General features: G+C 49.2%; 2 protein-coding genes across 7 annotated transcripts; one reads left to right on the top strand and one right to left on the bottom strand.

Moving 5' to 3' along the window:
- Positions 1–457: 457 nt before the first annotated feature.
- TRAPPC1 (trafficking protein particle complex subunit 1) lies at positions 458–2,097 on the bottom strand. The gene is made up of 5 exons (XM_043903762.1): positions 2,039–2,097; positions 1,824–1,922; positions 1,607–1,677; positions 1,157–1,295; positions 458–860 (listed from the first exon to the last, which is right to left on the bottom strand). The coding sequence occupies exons 2-5, from the start codon at positions 1,920–1,922 to the stop codon at positions 732–734; spliced, it is 438 nt and encodes a 145-aa protein (XP_043759697.1). The 5' UTR covers positions 2,039–2,097; the 3' UTR covers positions 458–731.
- Positions 2,098–2,197: 100 nt separating this feature from the next.
- On the top strand, positions 2,198–18,692 carry CNTROB (centrobin, centriole duplication and spindle assembly protein). 6 transcript variants are annotated; one of them, XM_043903756.1, is made up of 20 exons: positions 2,279–2,446; positions 2,761–3,441; positions 4,216–4,300; positions 4,556–4,637; positions 5,116–5,272; positions 6,158–6,274; positions 6,496–6,612; positions 6,922–7,020; positions 8,047–8,283; positions 8,595–8,741; positions 11,266–11,399; positions 11,985–12,110; positions 12,295–12,457; positions 13,493–13,754; positions 14,644–14,798; positions 15,060–15,123; positions 15,301–15,471; positions 15,609–15,747; positions 16,216–16,288; positions 16,517–18,692. In XM_043903756.1, the coding sequence occupies exons 2-20, from the start codon at positions 3,169–3,171 to the stop codon at positions 16,640–16,642; spliced, it is 2,727 nt and encodes a 908-aa protein (XP_043759691.1). In that variant the 5' UTR covers positions 2,279–2,446; positions 2,761–3,168; the 3' UTR covers positions 16,643–18,692. The 6 variants fall into 6 exon arrangements, with proteins under 6 accessions (XP_043759692.1, XP_043759691.1, XP_043759690.1 ...); XM_043903757.1 differs by lacking the exons at positions 2,279–2,446; positions 2,761–3,441 and adding an exon at positions 2,198–2,272; XM_043903755.1 differs by having other exon boundaries at positions 2,279–3,441.
- The last annotated feature ends 949 nt before the right edge of the window (positions 18,693–19,641 follow it).

Here is a 19,641-nt window from a genome sequence, read left to right on the forward strand (position 1 = left end):
GAGACATTTTTTTACTGTCACGACCTGGGGGGACATTTGGCAAGGTCTGGAGACATTTTCTGACTGTCACGACTTGGATGCGGGCGTGCACGCACATGTGTGTGTGATGTGCTACCAGCATTTAGTCAGTGGCAGCAAAGGAAATGGCAATCCACTCTGGTATTCTTGCCTGGGAAATCCCATGGACAGAGGAGCTTGGTGGGCTACAGTCCATGGGGTCGCAAAGAGTCAGACAAGACTGAGCGACTAACACTTTCACAGGCAGAACAGAGTACCTGGCAGCCCTCCCACCCTCCCCCCAATCAAGGTATTACCCAGCCCCAAATATCAGTCGTGTTGCTGTTAACAAACCCATGGACAAAGCCTCTTTTTTGGCTTAGAGGATGCAGACACCCTGGTTCACACCTCCATGAGAGGGGCAGGCCCCGATCAACCACTCAAACTTAACACGCTCAGGTCCCAGAGGGTGATAAAAAGTTTATTCTGTACTTCTCACAGTCAGGTAGGGGATCAAACTGGACAGAGGACCTGGTTTGGAGGTGTAGGGACTCCAGTAGGCTGCCTTCCTGTGAAGGGCTTTAGGCTGTTCCCCTAGGATGGCTACCGAGGGGCTTGAGGAGGCTGGGGGACTGGGATGGTAGGGCTTGCAGCAGGAGCCCTTGGGTGATACAGATTAGGTTGGGCCCCAGGCAGACAGCAATTCTTCTGAGGGGTGAGGTAGAGTGCTTCCTTCAGCCAGCCCGGGCGGAGAAGAAGGGCAGAGAGCGGACGTAGGAGTCCAGTCGGGATCGGAAGAGCTCACTTTGCACAGTCTGGCCAAGCGGGCACAGGGGATTCTTCACCACCAGCTCCACATACAGCTGTGAAGAAGGGAGGGTGTTAGAGCCAGGCTTTGAACACTTCTTTTCAACCTCACACCTAGTATAACGTCAAGGGTGTGTGAATGCACAAGGATTAAGGGCTGGGAGGCAAACCCTTTGAGGAGAAACTGGTGGTGGGAGTGTATAAAGACATAAAGGTCCTGAGAAAACCCAGGGTCTCTACTGTACTGTGGAGATACAGTACAGTAGGATTAGGGCAGGGATGGAGTCTTGGGGCTCTAAGTGACCATGGCTGTTGAGGCTTGGGGAGCAGGGCCCAAGGGACTGGTACTGACCGCACTGTAGATGTGGTGTAGCACATCTCGGATGGGCCCCACACCCAAGTCTGTATTCATGACAACTTTGATCCCAGTGGGCGTCTCGTAGTAATGGAGTTTGTAACGGCTAGTTTGGAAGGCCAGGAAGCCGTCCTTCCTGCAGGGATGGGGAGGAATGTCAAGGAATGGGAGTGGAATCTCTCCCAAAGAGATCCTTCTGATCCCTTCTAGACAGACTCCCTCTTAGATACCTCGCAGCTTCACCTTTCACTGTAGCCCCCGTGCCCAACCTCTCTAACCTTCTCTTCCCCACCGCCGCTTCTGCCAGCTCCTGCATTCTCGCTCCTGACTCAGCCTTTCTCTCTGTCTCCTTACCCTCTCTGGGGACCAAAGCCTCTACCACTCCAGAAAGTACCCCCTCCCCGTCCGTTCCCTCCTTCCCTCAACAACCCCTTCGACTCCGCGTACATGTCTAGCGGGGACATCTTGCTGACAAACGAGCGGATAGAGAAGAGCATCCCGTACATCAGCTTGTACTCCTGGAGGGAGAGGGGCAGAATTAACTCTGTTGTAAAGGAGACGGGGTAGGGGTGGGAATGAGCCAGGGTTTGGAGAAAAGGGGCTGGACTGGGACTATGCATTTGGAGATGCGAGGTCACCCGAGTGGCGGGGGCCCTCTCGTCACCTCCTCCTTAGGGATCCCCGCTTGCTTCTTGCGGTGCCACTCGCTGTAATGCAGACACACTCCATTTCGGTCAAACAGGTACAGGTTGTGGACAGTCATCTGCAAGGCAGAGAATGTGAGCCTCTCTCCGAGACCGCCCACACCCCGTCGGCTCCAGTTCTCAGTTCCGGATCCCTCCAACCAGATGGGGACCCCCCTCCCTCCCCCGGACTCACCGGAACTTCTCCGAGTGCCCGTCACTCGACACTTCCGGTTTTCGGGGAGCCCCGCCCCCATCGGGTCAAAGCGTCGCAGCAATAACTCCGCCCCATACCTGCTTCAGCCAATCCGTGGCGCCGGGTCTGGGCATGCGTGTCTAAGGCACTCCGCTCCAGAAGCTGGAAGCGGCGGAAAGCACTGTATCCTGGGCTGGTGACGTCATCGAAGCGAGCGAGGCGGAGCTGCGGAAGGTGGGCGGGAGCCTGCCAACGGTTTTGAGTATTGGGAAGGGCGCGAGAAGAGGGGTCGTTTGGATCTTCGCCTATCGGGTCTCAGGGGGAGGAGGCATTCCCTAGTTCCCACCTTGGCAAACTGCGGGGCTGAGGACTGGAGGTGTGGGGAGTAATCGGAACGGGGTGATCGAGGTAGGGGATCTCAGGCTAGGCTGGAGCGCCTGAGCGTATTTTTTAGGGCCATCAGAGGGCGTGACTTGAGTGTTCACAAACTTTCTTTTGGGGTAGCAGAGAGGGAGGGATTCTAGGGAGCCGTGCTCCGGCTTTCTTGCCCGGAGGGATCGGAGGGGATATACCAGAGAGTTGATCCTGGATGGAACGGGTGATGGGCGAAGAGGAGAGGTGGGGAGCGTGAGGGTCCTGCCTCGCTGAGACCGGAGCCAGTTGAGGGGCCATAAGACAGCTGGACGGAAATTAGGCCCCTGTTGGATTTGGGTCCGTTTCAGTTTGTGCATTCTGGCTGGGTGTGAGAACGTAAGAGCTCAGTGGACTATGAGAGCCTGGCCCAGAAGTTGAACTGCAGCTTTCAGCGCTCCAGAGGAACTGCAGTGGTGCGCCTGCCCCGCAGTAGGTCTTCCATCCCCACCCGCTCCTTGCTGCACCTGCCTTTTCCACTGTTCCCAGGAGCTGTGGAAAGAAATCCTTTTGCCCTCTCCCATGGCCTCTGGAACTGTTGGAAACCTTTCGTTTAACCAGAAAGGCTCCATACCCTCATTCAACAAGAATCCCTCGCTCGGAGTCTTCCTCTTTTCTCCCAAATCTTCCTTCTCCCGGTACTTACTCCCCTGGGCTCTCCTAAAGCAGAACCAGGAGTTCCCACCTCTGCTGTCTCCAGTTGTCTCTTCCCTGTACTCATGGCAACATCAGATGCCAGCCCCAGTTCACCCCTACGGGCCAAGGACCTCCTGAGTGAGTCATCAGAAGCCCCTGGGCTGAACCAAGTGTCCTCTGAGGTGACCTCCCAGCTGTATACTTCTTTGCACCTCAGTCGTCAGGCAGAGAGCACAGCCCGAGCCCAGCTGTATTTACCTGCCACCTCCCCACCTCCCCATGAGGTGTTGGATGGCTTGGCCCAAGGACTGAGTCACAGCTTGTCAGTGGGATTGGAGAACAACTTGAAGAAAAAGGTGAGGGAGGTCTGTCTTGGACACCTCTAGGGTCTTGGGATTGGGGGTGGTAAAAAAAAAAGAGAGCTTTACTGAGATTTGAGCTCCTGTTGTTGGATTCCATAATTTCTTTTAACTACACAGTCAACCATGCTTGTTCCTGTGAGCAAATGTTGATGAGAGTCCTGAGCCACTCATAGTAAGTTGGAAAACTGTGAGACTTCCTAACTTTTTTTTCCCTTCAGAGACACCCATGGGGTAGGTTGCTGTGTTTTAACTGGGATGTGGGTGCTGGAAATGAGCATAAGGGTTCTTCATCCCAAGAGGAAACTAGGGATTTAAGGAATATATTCTAAGATCCTTTCATCTTGAAACTGTTTTGATTGTATGGTTCAAAATTTGGTATGTAAATCATTAAAACAGTTTAATCAATTATACATGTTACCAAGAAGATAGTGTCAGATAAAACATGTATCATAACCCATCTGCAGACTGTCTAGGCCTCCCAGAGTTTGAAAAAGTGATAGCCGTGGACAGCAGAGTCTTTACACAGGATATTTGCTCTCTAGTTGGAAGGAATCCTCACCACTCTTACCTTAAGATGCCCAGTTAATTCATTTGCATTACCTCTCTGGCTTTCACAGACAATTGAGTTTCTCATTGAATCAGTTCTATTTTTCTTGCTTTCCAAGGTGTGAGAGTAAAAATTCTTGGGCCTTAGGGGCCACTCAATGCCATCTACCCTGGATGCAGTATGGATTATTGCATCTGATTTCTGCATTGCTTTTTTTCTAGGATGGTTCCAAGCATATCTTTGAGATGGAGAGTGTTCGGGGTCAACTCCAGAGCATGCTCCAGACCTCACGTGATGCGGCTTATCGTGAGTGATTTTCTATAAAGGAGAACCTAGATTTAAGGGGTGGGAAAAAGTGGAGAAAGCTAGCAGGATATGTGTGGGCTGGAGACCTAGACTCAGAGATAAGAGATTTCAGGAGAAAAGGCTCCTGTTCTTACGGAGAGAGGCAGGAGGAGTGGGTGAAGTAGAAAGGAAGGACCACTCCTCTCTTCTCCTTCAAGTGATCCCTGTCCCCATCCTTACCTGACCCTGGCTGTGGGTCCCTCTGGCTGCCTGCAGGGGATCCCCCGACTCCAGGTGCCGATTCTGAGAGACGGGAAGAGGACTCCTTTGACAGTGACAGCACAGCCACCTTGCTTAAGTGAGTTCTCCCTGGGGTTCTCCTAGCTGCCTTCCTCTCTATCTTGGAAAGTCAAGTGTTCTGTTGCTTAGTTCTCCCTTTGCTGCTTTTGTACCTCTTAAGGACCTAAGATGCTTGTCACTTAGCTTGCAGTTTTTAACCCTTTCTTGCCTTTCTTCTGTCCTGCTTACTCCTTTGGGAACTTAGGCATCCACTGCTTAGTACCTGGCTTTCTAGGTCCTTCCTCCTCCAGAAGAATTAGCTCTTTTCTGCTGTGACTCGTGCTGCAGGGAGCATGGAGTAGAGGAAGGAGTACTATAGAGTGACTCACAAAGCCTGTGTGCTCTCTAGGGCTCTGTCATTTATCTACGTAACTTTGTGACTTTGGGCATGGCTCTTGCCCTGAGTTGTAGTTTCCTTATTTGTAAAATGTCTGGAAATGGGACTCTGGGTCTCTAAAGCTTTCCCATCCCTACTGTTCTCTACCTAATCTGCTCAGCACCCGACCGCTGCAAGACTTGTCTCCATCCAGCTCAGCCCAGGCCTTTGAGGAGTTGTTCCCCCGCTACACCAGTCTTCGGCCAGGGCCCCCGCTCAACCCCCCAGATTTTCAGGGACTGAGAGATGCACTGGATTCAGAGCATACTCGTCGCAAGGTGAGATACAAAGGCTTCCTTTTGACAGAAGCAAAGATTAGAAATAGGGCCAAGTGCTAAAAGATTAAGGTCTTGCAAGCTAGGATTTTACTCAAATGGCTCTCCTATGAGGAAGGCCTTCTTTGACCATCCTGTCTAGGATGGCACACCTCCCCTCCAGGTATTCCTTCCGATCATTCTGTTATTTCCTTCATATAGTTTATCAAAGTCTGGTATGTCTTGTTTGTTTCCCCTCTTTAAAACCTAAGCTCCACATGGGTCATACCTTATCTTGTTCAGCAGTGTCTTCCTACAGTCCAGAACATACCAACACAAACAAATACTCTGTAAATGTTTGGTGAATGAACAACAAATTGTTGGCTTGTGCAAAGCTACTGGTGATATAATGAGCTTTGTTTCTGGAGCCTCAGCCTATCTGAAGTGGGCAGAGAGCAGGATGAGGCGGAGGAAAAGTCGGAATTATTGGTTGTGTTGTCATTTTTGGAACCTTCTCTTCCTCTATTTAAAACTGCCTGGGCGTGAATGAAAGGCTTTCCCCTTTCCCCTTGCCACGCTGAATCGTTGTGTCCAGTATGCTTCTTAAGGCAGGAGTAACTTCTCACTCTTTGCAGCATGGACTACTGCACCCCTGCCGAAAGGTTCATGGAAACTTTTCTCAGGAGATCTAGGAAAGGGAAGAGGCTGCAGACCAAACCCCTGCTTCCTGAGGTGGGAGAGGAAGGCACTGGAGATCTCAGGCTCTGGAATTCCTGATTCTCCTTCTTCAAACCTGTTCTGTTCTTGGGACCCAAGCTCCCTGTCTTCCCCCATAGAGAAACTGGAAAGTTTGGAGCTTTGGTCAAACTAAGGGTGACAACACCCAGACCCCCTCACCCTTCTTCCCAGCATTGTGAGCGCCATATTCAGAACCTGCAGACCCGTGTCCTTGAGCTTCAGCAACAGTTAGCCGTGGCCGTGACTGCTGACCGAAAGAAAGATATCATGATTGAACAACTGGACAAGGTGCCAGGGGAGTGGAATGCGGGTGGGTCTCTCCATGAGGGGCACCAAGGAATACAGGGGGAGGCCAACCAACATTTGTTTGTTCATATTAGGAGTTGGGGGTGGGTGAGTGCTGGGTATGCTGACCACTGGAAGAAGGTGGCTGTTGGCCCTGCTCCTGTGGACACAAAGAGGGAAGAAAAATTATTTGAAATTCTATGTGACCTCCTTCCTTTCCTGAGACCCTGGCCCGCGTGGTGGAGGGCTGGAACCGGCATGAAGCTGAGCGGACAGAGGTGCTTCGGGGACTCCAGGAGGAACGGCAGGCAGCTGAACTCACTAGAAGCAAGCAGCAGGAGGTGGGCAACCAGGATCACGAGGCATTAGAACCTGGGTCACCGATGGCTGGACAGGGGAGGAACCAGGGTACCTCACAGGTTGACCTCCACCTTGCCTTAGCTAGCCTGATAATTCTCCTGTGTCCTCTCCCTTCAGTGTTTCTGCTGTCAGACTTGCATGATTGATGTCTGCTCAGCTCGCCTCATCCCTCTGGCCCCCAAGTCATTTAGTTAACCCTTGCTTTTAAAGTTTATGTTGTTAATGATTTTCTAAGGGTAGCATGCAGGGATTCTCCTCAGATCCTCCATGCTGTGTTCTCTCCCTGAAAGACAGTAACCCGCCTGGAACAAAGCCTTTCTGAGGCCATGGAGGCCCTGAGTCGTGAGCAGGAAGGTGCCCGACTGCAGCAACGAGAAAAAGAGACACTGGTGAGAATGCTCGCCTGGGTTAATTCCAGTAAAGGCTGGTCATTACTTCTAGAGGGATGTGGGTTGTTTTTGGTTTGTTTGCACCCTTGGCATGCAAGATCTTAGTTCCTCAACCAGGGATTGAACCCAGGCCCCCCCAGGTTGAGAGCAAGGAGCCTTAACCACTGGACTGCCAGGGAAGTCTGGGGATATGGGCTTTTGGTGGATTGTGGGAGTTCATAATTTGAGTTGCACCAGAGCAAAGTGTGTTCTTCAAAACACTAGTTCTGCTAGGTACTCTACAGAAAGTGAGCTCTGCCATCAAGCCAGTTTGAGAGACTCTGCAAATTGTATCCTCATTAGAATCATTTGGGAATTATTTTTAAATATAGATTTCTTGGGTTCTTTCCCTGAGGTTTTGATATATGAGGGGTCGGGGAACCTAAATATTTTCAGAAAGGTATGGGGGTGAGACTTAGGTTTCTCATTGCTGAAATGATAAGATGATTACCCACATGAATTAGTAGCCAGGTTTAGAATTTCTTGCTTGCATGACACATGCTTGCTACATGCATGCTGGTACTGACATTCCTAACAGTCCAGGAGTGCTGGTGGCAGCTGCTGGTTGGCTAGTACATGTTTGTAAGGCTGAATTTTCTAGTCTTTGTGGAATTTCTTTTGATGACAGTGGTGACAGCTATCATATATTGAGTACTTACTACAGGCCAGACATTGTGCTAAATGCTTTACATACCCTTTAACTTTAATCCACACAAGGTGGACTGTAATATGCCCACTTTACAAGTAAGGGTGGTGCCTCAGAACCCAAAGTAAATGCAGAGCTGGGATTCAGACTGAGATCTGAGCCCAGGTCTCCCTAATTCTGGTACAGAAACTCTTATTTACCATATTGACATCCTATGGGCTTGTTAACTATTGCGTTTTCATGGATATAATTCTCAGCGGGCACGTTGTATGGGGGTGAGGGGGCAGATTGCTGGTCTCCTGAGGGCATGCTAAGATCTTGGTTTTCTCCTGGGGCTGTAGGAGGAGGAGAGGCAGGCTCTAACCATGAGCTTGGAGCTGGAACAGCAGCGCTGCCAAGTCCTGCAGGAAGAACTGGATGAGGCCCGGGCGGGGCAACTCAGTGAGCGTCGACAGTTGGAGACACTGCAGGTGGCCCTGGAAGAAGAAAGGCGGAGCTGGGCCCAGCAGGAGCACCAGCTGAAGGAGCGCTACCAGGCGCTGCAGGAGGAGAGCCAGGCTCAGCTGGAAAGGGAGAAGGTAGAAGGGGCAGCTGAGGAACAGATGAAGGACAAAATAATTGAATGAGACGGATGTCAGAATACACGGTGTAGTGGAGCAGGATGGAGAGTGAAGGAAAGACGACTGAGAGGGTAGGGCCTGCAGGAAGGGCCGGGGGCATCAAATATACAGAAAACTGAAGTGTGAGATTCAACAGAGATGAGGAAATAGGTCACAGGTGAAGAGGAAGGGAGCTTGGGTCTCAGGGTATGGGAGGGTGAATCAGGGAACAGAGGTAACCGGGAGTCAGGAAATGAGATACAAACTGAAGTCTGATTGCCCTTTCCTAGGGGAACAACCAGAGGGAGGCCCAGGCCGCCCGGGAGGCCCAGCAGCAGCTGGCCTTGGTGCAGTCTGAGGTGCGGCGGTTGGAAGGAGAGCTGGATACAGCTCGGAGAGAGAGAGACGCCCTGCAGCTGGAGATGAGCCTGGTGCAGGTCAGGAGGCTGAGGTTCTAGGGGAGTGTCCGTCCCTGCTGGGGAGACAGAGGTCTGAGGCAAAGTGGCTTCAGGAGTCAGGGCAGACACTCCCATTTCTAACTAGAATTTTAGCCTTTATGTGTAAAATGTATGTTAAGAGCAAATTAATGAGTTTCTGAGAGACTTCTTTCCTTATTAATAGTTGACCTAACGAGACACCAAATTTCTAGGTTAGAGAGGCCAGTTTTTTTTTTTTTTGAGAGGCCAGTTTTGAGAGAACACACTTTTCACTTGGCCCATTGAATTAGAGGGCTGACCACATGGGAACTAATTTGTCATGGAGGGCCAAGGGTAAAGACATTAGTAAACAATTCAGTAGTAATTTATAAGCCCCTAAACTGGTAAGCTGCATGCGTCTATGTGTGCATTCAGTAAACCTACTGGACAACTCCTGTGTGTAAGCTCTGGGCTGGGATAATCCTAACACAGTCCCAGCAATAGGGAGCTCACCAGTTACATGGGGAGCTTGTCTAGCACACACATTTTTGAAGGAGTATGATTAATAATTTAGAAAAGTGTTAGTCTCTCAGTCGTGTCCGACTCTTTACAACCCTATGGACTGTAGCCCACCAGGCTCCTCCCTCCATGGGATTCTCCAGGCAAGAATACTGAAGTGGGTTGCCATTCCCTTCTTTGGGGAATCTTCCTGACCCAGGGATTGAACCCAGGCTTCCTGCATTGCAGGCAGATTCTTTACCACTGAGTCACCAGGGAAGCCCTAATAATTTAGAGTAAGAATAACTATTTTTAAAAATATTTGGCCGTACACTGTCTTAGGTGTGGCATGTGGGATCTAGTTGTGTGACCAGGGATCAAACCCAGTCCCCCTGCAGTGGGAGCACAGTCTTAGCCACTGTACCACCAGGGAAGTCCCCTTTATATCTTATTTTGTCTTGCCTATTGGATGTTTATTTTTCTTTCCTTTCTTGTCATCTTTTAGAGTCATTATTCTCATTTCACTTTTTTTTTCGGTCAGCTTATTTTAAAGTCTTAAACTCAGTTTCTGTTTAAATTCTCAAAGTTAATTTATCAGAGGTAAGTATCCAAGACAGAAAGGAGCCATCAATTCTATATGAATGGGTCAAGGTAGTCTTCCCAGAGAACTCTAAAAAATATTTTTAAGATATGAATAAAAGTGATCTGTAATACAAGTTCAAGTGTACAGAAGTACACAGTGTATATCCTTTCAGAACTTTTTCATATGCGTTTATGGGCTGGTGCTTTAAATATACACACACACACACACACACACACACACTCACTGCAACTTGTTTTTACCTTGTAATATATCAGACATCTTTCCATGTCAACACATAGAGATGTACATCATTTTTTTTTAAAGAATTATATTGCAATAAATGTATGAATCATAGTTTACTTAAGCATTTTCCTTTTGATGAGAAATTTACCCTGATGCCAAATTTTTTTTCGCTATTAAAAATAACGCTGGGGACTTCCCTGGTGGTCCAGTGGTTAAAAATCTGCCTTCCAATGCAGAGGATGAGGGATGAATCCCTGGTCCGGGAACTAAGATCCCACATGCCATGGGGCAACTAAGCCCATGAGCTGCAACTAGAGAAGCCTGCACACTGCAATGGAGACACACAGCTTAAAAAAAAACAAAAGTGCTGCATGGAATTCCCTGGCCGTCCAAAGGTTGGGGCTCCACACTTCCACTGCAGAGGGCACAAATTCAGTCACTGATCGGGAAACTAAGATTCTGTAAGCCGTAGCATGGCCAAATATAAATAATGCTGCAGTGAACATCATTGTACACGACTCTTTGGCATTCCTTTTGTAGGATAGATTCCTTAAAGTGAAATTGCCAGCTCAGAGGGAGAGTATATATCATTAAGATTTTTCATTAAAAAATTTTGGGTGGGGATTATTTTATAACGTGTAATCACTAAGTCACTATGTTGTACACCTGAAACTTAAAAAAAAAATTAGGTAATGAGATACCTAGAGCAGATAAAATCATTCATGGAAACAGAAAGTAGGGTGGTGATTGTTACAGGCTGGGGAGGGAAAATGGGGAGTTGTTGTTCAGTGGGTATATAGTTTCAGTTACAAGATAAACAGTTTCTAGAGATCTGCACAGCAATGTGAATGTAGTTAATGCTGCACTTAGAAATGGTAAGTTTTGTATTACCTAAGAAGGTAAGCTTTGTATATGCGTTTCCTACCATAATTTTTAAAAATTAAAAAGAATTTAGGTAATTGCAAAGAGTTAAATAAATATATTTTTTTAAAGCACAAAAAAACCATTTGTATCGTCCAAGGCCATGGTTTTATAAGGAAAGGAAACTGCTTTCACTCCTTGGGGCAAAATTCTCTTTCTTTCGTTCCTCAGACATAGGAGAGAATGTTGGTGCATGGATCTTTTTTTTTAATCTACCTTACATCCTCCATCCCCTTCTAAGCCCAAACAGAATGGAGCTGATGATGACCTCCCGCACCCACCCACTTGCTTTACTCCCAGGCCCGGTATGAAAGCCAGCGGATCCAGATGGAGTCGGAGCTGGCGGTGCAGCTGGAGCAGCGGGTGACCGAGCGGCTGGCACAGGCGCAGGAGAGCAGCCTTCGGCAGGCAGCCTCCCTGAGGGACCATCACAGGTGCTTGGAGCTCGCCGGCTGCTGCCTCTCCACAGCAGCAGCAGGTGGGGGTGGGGGGGCACCCAGACCCTCTCAGATCCCTTTACCAGCTTCCAACACACCAGCCCCTGTCTGTCTCTCAGTGGGAGACCTGCCTCGGGTTCACAGGAGAGCCAGACCTGCCTGGGGATTTTCCGCTTTCCCCCCATAGGAAGGAGCACTTAGGCAATAGCTGATGGCTGCAGGAATACCAATTTCTAGCTCTCTAGCCCCTGGTGTGTACAGTGCTGAGCTGAGACCTGCAGCACATCCAGACGTGCCTTCTCCCTTCCTTCCCCTACTCCCCTACCAGCTTTTTTTTTTTTTCTGGAAATGCTTCTTAAATGAACCACCTTCACATAAGTCCTCATTTAAGTGTCTGCTTCTAGGGAACCCATTCAGCCATCCTTGCTTCCTTCCTGAACAACCCCACCCCCCGACCCTGCCAGGGCAGGGCTAGCTGGCTGGTTTGCTTGATCACTGTCCTGTGCACACATGCTGACTTTCTCTTACTGGATGACTTCCTTCTCCATCCTCAGTCCTTTCTTCTCACCTGTGTCCTCTCAGGAAGCAGCTGCAGGAGCTGAATGGACAGCACCAGCAGGAATTGTCCACTCAGTTGGCTCAGTTCAAAGTGGAAATAGCAGAGCGGGAGGAGCGGCAGCAGCAGGTGGCTCAGGACTATGAGCTCAGGTACTGGACCCTGGAGTCTGCACGTCGGGCCTTGGTCCCTTCCCCTGCAGCCTTGGTCTCTTCTGCACTGGCCCCAGCTCCTCTCACAATTTCCCGTGTCCCACCTTTCCTTGTGGCCCTTCCTGTTCTCCGAGTCTCTGCTTTCTCCAAGGCCTGACATCACCTCTTGCATCTTTGCTCTCAGACTGGCCCGGGAGCAGGCGCGAGTGCGGGAACTGCAGAGTGGGAACCAGCAGCTGGAGGAACAGCGGGTGGAGCTGGTGGAGCGGCTGCAGGCCATGCTGCAGGCCCACTGGGAGGAGGCCACCCGGCTGCTCAGCACCACCACCCTGCCGCCCCACCCCCCGGTAGGCCATCAGGGTTCTTCTGTTTAGACCCTTTCTTGGGACATCTAGCTCCCTCCCAAGGAGAGTCCAGAGTTCAGCTTTAGGAAAATTCTGTGAGCTTTCCCAAAGAGTAACTGTCTCATCAAAAGCCGTCTTTTAGCCATGGCCGCCACTTGCCCAGACTGGCCCCACAGCACTGGGTATCAGCTTCTTCTCCCAGCCTAAGAGAGGGTAACACATGATGCTAGTTTTGCCAAAGGGCAGCTGAAGTAATTGTGATGGAAAGAGTCAGAAATTGTTGCTCAGTCCTGCCCTAGAGGAGTCTCAACCCTCGCCCTCTCTCTGTTGGCATCTCCTACTTCCTTCTTTTAACACTTAAGTTTTTAATATTAGCTAAAATATTTTTGGTGATAGATAATAATGTGCACACAGTAATTTTACAAAACAAAAGGGACATCCTCAGTGGTCCAGGGGTTAAGGCTCAGCCTTCCAATGCAGGGGCACATGTTCAATCCCTGGTTGGAGAGCTAAGGTTTCCACATGCCATGTGTGCAGCCAAAAATTTTAAAACATAATGAAATAAAATAAAAAAACAACCAAACTGTTCAAAAAGGTATACGGTGAAAAGTAATCTCCATACTATGCCTGCACCTCAGTCTCCTGGTTCCTCCCCCAAGAAGCAGCAGCTGATATTGGTGTCTTGAGTGTGTCCCACCCCCAGCTCCACCGCCCCGGCCCCTCACAGAAAAGTTGCCTTCTATACACAGTTGTATGACTTATTTAACCAAGTGCTTGTTAGTGGATATTAAAGTTGTTTCCTGTGTTTTGCTTCTACAAATAGTGCTGCAGAAATTGTCATTAATATGTCTTGGTTCAGTATCTCTATACAGTTTCTAGAAATGGAATTGTAGGGTCAAAAATATGCATTTTAAAATTTGTCAGAAATTTGATAGATGTTCCCAAATCCCCTTCTAAGGACGTTCTACTAATCTGTAATCTTATTAAAGTGTCTGTGGCACGTCTCGTCTCTTTAAGTGCACTCTCTCTTGTGCCCAGGTTCCACCCGCCGGCCCCTCCAGCCCTGGGCCGCAGGAACCAGAGAAGGGGGAGAGGAGGATCTGGATGGTGCCCCCCATGGCCGTGGCCCTGAAGCCCGTGTTGCAGCAGAGCCGGGAAACGCGAGAGGAGCTGCCTGGGGTTCCACCGCCTGTTCTCTGCAGCCCCTCCCCAGATCTTAGCCTCCTGCTGGGCCCCACTTTCCAGAGCCAGCATTCCTTCCAGCCGCTGGAGCCAAAGCCAGACCTCACGTCATCTTCAGGTGCCTGGGGACAGAAGTCACCAGGTTCCCCTTCCCCGCACTGACTGGCTGTCTCTTAACCTAACTTTCTGCCTGCCGGGGCTTGAGCATTCTGTTTCCCAGATGTCTTAGTGACTGTCCCTTACCAGTAGCAGAAATCCACTCTAGTTGGCTCAAACACAGGGAGTTAGACTCTAGGAAATGGGACACATCTGTGCTTATTGAGAACCAAAGTTGGCACCAGGGGCTGCCGGGAACAGCACAGCTGTTCCTCCTTGCCCTGGGTTTACCTGGGCTCTGGACTCTGCTTCTTCCTCTTGAACGACCAGCTCTCTCCCCCTTGGGTTCTTGCTTTTGCTGGTTTGGTTTGCACATGGCTTTGAGCAGCTGTGACACCGACTCGAGCAAAACTCTAGACAACCTGCCTTTGTTTCTTGGGTCCAAGTTTAAAGAGAGGCGGTCTGGTGGGTTGGTAACCATCCCTCAGATCAGCCGATCTTGAGCTGTGGCCACGTCTGATTCAGTCAGTTGTGACTTGGGTGCATGGGGTGTTCTGTGTGGTGAAAATGAGACAACCCAGGTTGAAGTAAGCATGAGGGCATGTTCTGGTGAAAGAACCAGAACATGTCTGTTTATCCTAAAGCGTTCTGTGCTGTGGCAGGATTTGTTCATTCAGCATCCAGGGCCCTCAGCCTTCCCCTTCTGTCTACTCTTCTGTCTTAGAATTCAGCCATGCCCAGCTCCCAATTGCCTTCAATCCTTCCCTCTCCAGCTGTTTTCAACTGTGATCATCTTCTAGCCACAAAGCCCCACTTATGTGTGACAGGCCCCCTCCTTCCAGGCCTTGAGCGAGCTGCCTGATGGAGGGGCCCCTCCCCCTACAGCACACACCCCCTGTTTCACTGTACAGTGGAGGCCTTCTCTGCAGTTGGGACCTTCCATCCAGATCACCGGGCAGAGCGACCGTTCCCTGAGGAAGACCCTGGGTCTGAGGGGGATGGCTTCCTGAAGGAAGGCCTGCCACCCCCTTCCCAGCTGCAGGGCCTCAAGCATTTTTTGCACCAGGTAAGAGGGCCCATCTGTCCCTCTTGCTTTCTCCTTCCCTTCCTCATTTTCTCTTTCTACTCTGAGAGGCGAGGACTCTGGCCTTTTAGGACTAAGACTTCATCCTAGTTTCTGCCTCTCCTAGTCCCCCTTATTTCTGCTGCAGCAGTTCCTTCTGGAACTTAGGAAACCAGCTCCTACCTCCTCCCCGCTGCTTCCTGCAGACCCTGAGGTCTCTTTCTTCAGTGGTCCTCAGGGAGCCCTACTGTCTTGTCCCCCCAGCTGCTGGAGACTGCACCCCAGAGCCATGAGAACCCCTCCATCGACCAGCTTCCCCCTAAGCCTGGTGAGTGCAAACTCTGAAGAAGTTTGGGGCTGGGCCTAAAAGAGGCAGGAGATCCACTTACCAGGGCTGAGTCTTCAGGAGCTGGCAAAGGTTACAAAGCCCCATGAAGGCTAAGGCTGTTGGGATTCCTTGGCTTTTGCCCCATTTACTCATTCTGAATCTCATTCCTTTGGCTAGGTCCTCTGACTGCCCCATCTTGGGAGGAAACCCCTCAGGTGCCACGCCTCCCGCCCCCCGTCCATAAAACTAAAGTTCCCTTAGCCATGGCGTCCAGTCTTTTCCGGGTCCATGAGCTTCCCTCGGCCCATTCACAGAGCGGCGGTCCCAGCAGTGGCTCCCCAGAGAGAGGTAAGCAGGTCCTGGTTTACAGGTAGGTCTCAGGTGTGGAGCTGGTACCTGGAACTGAAGGCCCTTCTGGGCTCTGGGAGCTGGGATAAGGGCTGGGGCCAGCCCAGGATGATGATCATTCATGATGTGTCTCTCAGGTGGAGATGGGCCCACATCCTCGAGGCAGCTGATGGAAGTGTCTCAGCTGTTAAGACTTTACCAAGCTCGGGGCTGGGAGGCGCTGCCTGCCGAGGATCTGCTGCTTTACCTGAAGAGGCTGGAACATGGCAGCGGCGGGTACCACCCTGGGAGGGAAGGGAGGAGGGACTAGATGGAAGGAATCTGGACTGTGAATGGGAAGAATGTGGAGTGTGTCATCTATTGAGTAGCGTCTTCTGTCCTTTTCTGGGGAAGAAGTGAGGGTAGATTGGAGTCCTCTCCTCTTCCTCCATCTCTCACTCTTCCCCACCTTCCTTTTGTCTCTTCTTTTCTTTTTGGTTTTTCACTTCTTAAAAAATCTCTTCTGCATGTTTTTCTACTTTAGTTTTTTCCTCTTTACCCTGCAGCTCAGAACTGAGAGTCCTAGGACTGTGATGACCTAGTATAACTCAGTATGTGACTCCACTCATGTTTCCTCTTGTTGGATCCCCGGGTCTATGTTGTTTGTTCTTATTCTTAAGAGACAGCACCGGGAAATAGTTCTCCGAGAGTGTTGGGGAGAGTGGGGAGCAGCTGCCCCTCCTCATCCCTTGATCTGTACGGCAGGACTGACAGCCGAGGGGAAAATGCCCCCAGAAGGAACACAGACTCCCGCTTGGGTGAGATCCCCCGGAAAGAGGTGAGGAAAGTAGGGCTGGGTGAAGGGGTGGGGGGCTCTCACTGACTCGTTCCTTGCCCTCCACATGATCGCCCTGACCCCACTGACCGGGATCCCATTTTTTGTAGTGTGGCCCTTCCCCTTTGCTGTCTGACTCCAGCCTTCCCCACACACAACATCTTTCCTCAGGAGCTGGGTACTGGGAGGACACGACGCTGAGTTTTTCTTCTCTCTCCCTTCAACTCTTAGGTTCCCTCCCAGGCTCTCCCTCGTCGCCTTGCTGTAGCCCCTAAGACTGACAAACCTCCCGCTCGGAAGAAAAGTGGGCACCCCGCCCCTGGTGGTGTGAGAAGTCGGGGGGGAATCTGGAGATAAGCCCTTCACCTTTTTTTTCCTTGGTCTCTTCTTATTTTTATTATTATTATTTTAATAAATCTGGTAGTCTGTATTAGAGTCTCTGACTCATAGGCACTCAGAAAAGGGAGGATTTCTAGGAAACTACTTTGTGAAGAAACCTCATTCTTCTCTTTGAGTATGTTTTTTATGTTTCTATCTCATATTCTGTGGAAAAAGACATGACTGCTTTGAAAGAAAACAGTCTGTGGCTAGACTTCCGAAGTGTAGGTGAGCAAAGGCTCAGTGTTTCCAGAGTAAAACCTACAGAGTGGCTAGCTCTGGTTGGTTGTGGAATTATGGGACTCTTATTTTCTTTTATATATCTCTGTATTTTCCAACTGTTCTGAAACACATATGTGTTACTTAATAATCAGAAAAACACTTTTAATAAAAAAAAGTTATTATATAAAGAGTTTGAGTAAAAATGTGATATTGGGAAGACAGTTTTCTCTTTCAGGAGCAGATAATTCTTTCAATCATGTTAGTAGGATTCGATTCTGCTCCAGCCAGCCCACATATTATGGCTTCACTCTTCTGGCTTTGAAACATGTATAAAAGACTAGAGTGCTGGCAAAGAAAAAAAGCCATGATTGTGAAAACTTTCATCCTCATACCAAAATGAACAAAGAGAAACAATATTAAAGAAGAAAATGAGATTAGTGTGAAACTATGAAAGGCCCCAACTTCGTAGTACAAACCCTGAAAAACCCGTAGAACAGTTTAGATGAAACTGAAGGATGGTGCCTTGGGACCCTCCAGCTCCAGAGCGCAGTGCCGAGTGGGGATGGTGGTAAATACGATTCCAAATGGCCCGGTCCTAGATGGGCGTTTGAGGGACAGAGCTTACTAGATTCTGTGAGGAGGGTGGGGTCGTTCTATGTGCCCCTAAATTATTTGGTTAGCTCCGGGATAGATTTGACAGAATATAGACTCACATACAGTTTTATAGTAACAATAGTCAGCCCTCCATACCCTTGGGTTCTCTATCTGCAGGTTCAACAAACTTCAGATCAAAAATATTGGGGAAAAAAATTACGGAAATTTCAAAATGCAAAACTTGCATATGCTGCACACTAGCAACTAACTTTTACATAGCATTTACATTTTATAGCTATTTATATAGTATGAGATAAGTAATCTAGAGATGATTTCAAGGGTATGGGAGGGTGGGGACCTCCCTGGTGGCCCAGTGGCTAAGACTCCCAATGCTGGGGGCCCCAGTTCAATCCCTAGTCAGGGGGGCTAGATACCACATTCTGCAACTAAGCATTCCACATGCTGAAATGGACTGAAGATCCTGCATGCTGCAACTAAGACCTGGTACAGCCAAATAAATACTTTTCAAAAATAATAAAGTGTCCAGGAGGATGTGCACAGATTTTAATGCAAACCTTTTGTTGTTTTTTATGTAGGACTTGAACATCTGTGGATGTTGGTAGTTGCAGGGTGTCCTGCAACCTTTTCCCTACTTTTGATATCAAGGGACTACTGTGTTTTTTTCCACCTTTAAGTAACTTTCTAGCTCCCAGGGGAGGAAAGAGGAGAAGATGAGAAACCCACGAGCAGCAGGTGTGCTGGTTCTCTTGCTCCGGCTCAAGGGAACAACTTGTCTCTGGTCCTGCCTGGTATCCTGGTAAAGAAATAAGAGTTGCACCAGCTTTTCAAGGCCAATCTCAACTCACCTTTGGAAATGTTTGCTTTTCTTTTTTACCTCAAGTGCCTAGAATTATTTGACCAAACTCTGTGATTGATGGCATAGTACCAGCATTGGGAGGAAATAGATTTATACTATTTTTAAAAACTGGCAAAATGAACACCCAGTCTTACCTCATTATCTTTTGGATTCCAACCTGCCACCCTCAGTCAACATGCCCTACATTTTTCTTGACATGAAGGACGGTGTGGAGAATATTTCCCAGCTCTCCAGAACTAAATCAGAAAAGGGCACAGTGCTGACTTAACTATTTTGTGAGCTAGTTATAGTAAGACAATTTTGATCTTTTAAAAATATATTGTGCTCCCTTTAAAAGTCTGTTTCTTCACCAAAATACAGCAAGGAGGCTGAGGAGGAGGAGGAGAAAACCCAGCCAATCACTTTCTTCCTCCATAATCATCTTGAGAATGTTCTGAGAGGCAAAGAAACCAAAAGGAAAGATTTGGGGAGCTCCATAAAAGCACACATACGAGAAGTTGGGGACAGTCTTTAAACTCTGGCCACCCTTGGTGCAGACAGCATGTGGTGTGGGATTTTGTCTCCTGAGAACTCCCGCAGCTGCCGGGGGTGGGGCTAGGGGTGGTTCCGGTGGTAGAGTATGTGAGGGTGAAGGCTGAAGGCTAAGCTGCTGTAAACAAGTCCAGTGGCTTTGGGCAAGGTTTATTTCCCGGGTAATGCTCCTCCTTGGAAGGAAAGTTATGACCAATCTAGATAGCATATTAAAAAGCAGAGACATTACTTTGCCAACAAAGGTCCGTCTGGTCAAGGCTATGGTTTTTCCAGTGGTCATGTATGGATGTGAGAGTTGGACTGTGAAGATAGCTGAGTGCCGAAAAATTGATGCTTTTGAACTGTGGTGTTGGAGAAGACTCTTAAGAGTCCCTTGGACTGCAAGGAGATCCAACCAGTCCATCCTAAAGGAGATCAGTCCTGGGTGTTCATTGGAAGGACTGATGCTGAAGCTGAAACTCCAATACTTTGGCCACCTCATTCGAAGAGTTGACTCATTGGAAAAGACCCTGATGGTGGGAGGAATTGGGGGCAGGAGGAGAAGGGGATGACAGAGGATGAGATGGCTGGATGGCATCACCGACTCAATGGGCATGAGTTTGAGTAAACTCCGGGAGTTGGTGATGGACAGGGAGGCCTGGCATGCTGCGATTCATGAGGTTGCAAAGAGTCGGGCATGACTGAGCAACTGAACTGAACTGAACTGAATGGTCCACAGCGGTGGGATGGTCCTGCCCCATGTGGCCACCTGGGT

This window comes from Cervus elaphus, chromosome 5, assembly GCF_910594005.1.
Source record: "Cervus elaphus chromosome 5, mCerEla1.1, whole genome shotgun sequence".
Lineage (NCBI taxonomy): Eukaryota > Metazoa > Chordata > Mammalia > Artiodactyla > Cervidae > Cervus > Cervus elaphus.

Excerpts from the sequence above, each read along its gene's own strand:
- TRAPPC1 (XM_043903762.1), bottom strand. The coding sequence starts at position 1,922 with ATGACTGTCCACAACCTGTACCTGTTTGACCGAAATGGAGTGTGTCTG. Across the intron at positions 1,678-1,823 it reads CGGGGATCCCTAAGGAGGAG|GAGTACAAGCTGATGTACGG; the intron begins GTGACGAGAGGG and ends CTCTCCCTCCAG. Across the intron at positions 1,296-1,606 it reads AAGATGTCCCCGCTAGACAT|GAAGGACGGCTTCCTGGCCT; the intron begins GTACGCGGAGTC and ends CCATCCCTGCAG.
- CNTROB (XM_043903755.1), top strand. The coding sequence starts at position 3,169 with ATGGCAACATCAGATGCCAGCCCCAGTTCACCCCTACGGGCCAAGGAC. Across the intron at positions 6,275-6,495 it reads TGATTGAACAACTGGACAAG|ACCCTGGCCCGCGTGGTGGA; the intron begins GTGCCAGGGGAG and ends TCCTTTCCTGAG. Across the intron at positions 11,400-11,984 it reads TCCCTGAGGGACCATCACAG|GAAGCAGCTGCAGGAGCTGA; the intron begins GTGCTTGGAGCT and ends GTGTCCTCTCAG.